Source organism: Tachysurus vachellii, chromosome 10, assembly GCF_030014155.1.
Source record: "Tachysurus vachellii isolate PV-2020 chromosome 10, HZAU_Pvac_v1, whole genome shotgun sequence".
Taxonomy (NCBI): domain Eukaryota; kingdom Metazoa; phylum Chordata; class Actinopteri; order Siluriformes; family Bagridae; genus Tachysurus; species Tachysurus vachellii.
In genome coordinates this window covers 27,151,923-27,154,422 of record NC_083469.1, presented here as the reverse complement: position 1 = coordinate 27,154,422, position 2,500 = coordinate 27,151,923, and the positions used below count along the sequence as shown (strand labels likewise).

The 2,500-nt window shown below is 47.0% G+C and overlaps 1 protein-coding gene across 2 annotated transcripts in view; it reads right to left on the bottom strand.

Moving 5' to 3' along the window:
- daam1a (dishevelled associated activator of morphogenesis 1a) overlaps window positions 1-2,500 on the bottom strand; it is a 26,608-nt gene that overhangs the window by 19,696 nt on the left and 4,412 nt on the right. The window contains exon 2 of one of the 2 annotated variants that reach the window (XM_060880555.1): window positions 155-368. In XM_060880555.1, the coding sequence (XP_060736538.1) occupies window positions 155-337 (183 nt within the window). In that variant the 5' untranslated portion in view covers window positions 338-368. Of the gene's footprint in view, window positions 1-154; window positions 373-2,500 lie in introns of both variants that reach the window. The other variant, XM_060880556.1, reaches the window with a different exon arrangement.

Sequence of the window (2,500 nt, the reverse complement as noted above, 5' to 3'; positions counted from 1 at the left end):
AACAAATTACACAAAAGATTTATAAAAAATCTATATATTTCATTAATCAATTCAATTTGAAATAAAAATAAAATACTGTTAAAAGAATCTTTGCACACTACAATAAAAATGAACACAATTTTAGATTCTGACATGATAAAAGATGAACACACACCACCAGCTCGGAGAACATGGCGTCCAGCTCCTCTGCAGGTGGGATGGGTAGTCTGGGCTCCATGGTGTGCAGTGTGAGGTTGGTGTCATGGCCGACTCTGTAGGTGATCTCAGGCTGCTCGCTTCTCTTAAAGCAACACAGGATGGAGGCCCAGCCGCGGGACGACTGTTTATTAGGAGCCATTGATGTGTCCTAATACAGCTACAGCGTGACGCTGGAGGGCAAACACACACACACACACACACACACACACACACACACACACACAAGGTTAGGGCAACACTTTAGTTTCAGTCTAACAGACACATCAAGGTCTTAACTCAGGTCATTAAACCTTTATACTTTTCACTGAAATCACACAGCAGAGCGACAGTACAGTAAACACGCTGTCCAGGGGCCACACTCATATACACTACACTACAGTAAACACACTGCCCAGGGGCCACACTCATATACACTACACTACAGTAAACACACTGCCCAGGGGCCACACTCATATACACTACACTACAGTAAACACACTGCCCAGGGGCCACACTCATATTCACTACACTACAGTACTGTAAACACACTGCCCAGGGGCCACACTCATATACACTACACTACAGTACAGTAAACACACCGCCCAGGGGCCACACTCATATACACTACACTACAGTAAACACACTGCCCAGGGGCCACACTCATATTCACTACACTACAGTACTGTAAACACACTGTCCAGGGGCCACACTCATATACACTACACTACAGTACTGTAAACACACTGCCCAGGGGCCACACTCATATACACTACACTACACTACAGTAAACACACTGCCCAGGGGCCACACTCATATACACTACACTACAGTACTGTAAACACACTGCCCAGGGGCCACACTCATATACACTACACTGTAGTACAGTAAACACACTGCCTAGGGGCCACACTCACATACACTACACTACACTACACTACAGTAAACACACTGCCCAGGGGCCACACTCATATACACTACACTGTAGTACATTAAACACACTGCCCAGGGGCCACACTCATATACACTACACTACACTACAGTAAACACACTGCCCAGGGGCCACACTCATATACACTACACTACAGTACTGTAAACACACTGCCCAGGGGCCACACTCATATACACTACACTACACTACACTACAGTAAACACACTGCCCAGGGGCCACACTCATATACACTACACTACAGTACTGTAAACACACTGCCCAGGGGCCACACTCATATACACTACACTACACTACAGTAAACACACTGCCCAGGGGCCACACTCATATACACTACACTACAGTACTGTAAACACACTGCCCAGGGGCCACACTCATATACACTACGCTACAGTACAGTAAACACACTGCCCAGGGGTCACACTCATATACACTACACTACAGTGAACACACCGCCCAGGGGCCACACTCATATACAGTACACTACACTGTAGTACAGTAAACACACCGCCCAGGGGCCACACTTATATACTCTACACTACAGTAAACACACCGTCCAGGGGCCACACTCATATACACTAAACTACAGTAAACACACTGCCCAGGGGCCACACTCATATACACTACACTACAGTAAACACACTGCCCAGGGGCCACACTCATATACACTACACTACAGTAAACACACTGCCCAGGGGCCACACTCATATACACTACACTACAGTACTGTAAACACACTGCCCAGGGGCCACACTCATATACACTACGCTACAGTACAGTAAACACACTGCCCAGGGGTCACACTCATATACACTACACTACAGTGAACACACCGCCCAGGGGCCACACTCATATACAGTACACTACACTGTAGTACAGTAAACACACCGCCCAGGGGCCACACTTATATACTCTACACTACAGTAAACACACCGTCCAGGGGCCACACTCATATACACTAAACTACAGTAAACACACTGCCCAGGGGCCACACTCATATACACTACACTACAGTACTGTAAACACACTGCCCAGGGGCCACACTCATATACACTACACTACAGTAAACACACTGCCCAGGGGCCACACTCATATACACTACACTACAGTGAACACGCTGTCCAGGGGCCACACTCATATACACTACACTACACTACAGTAAACACACCACCCAGGGGCCACATTCATATACACTACACTACAGTAAACACACTGCCCAGGGGCCACACTCATATACACTACACTAAAGTACAGTAAACACACTGCCCAGGGGCCACACTCATATACACTACACTACAGTAAACACACTGCCCAGGGGCCACACTCATATACACTACACTAAAGTACAGTAAACACACTGCCCAGGGGCCACACTCA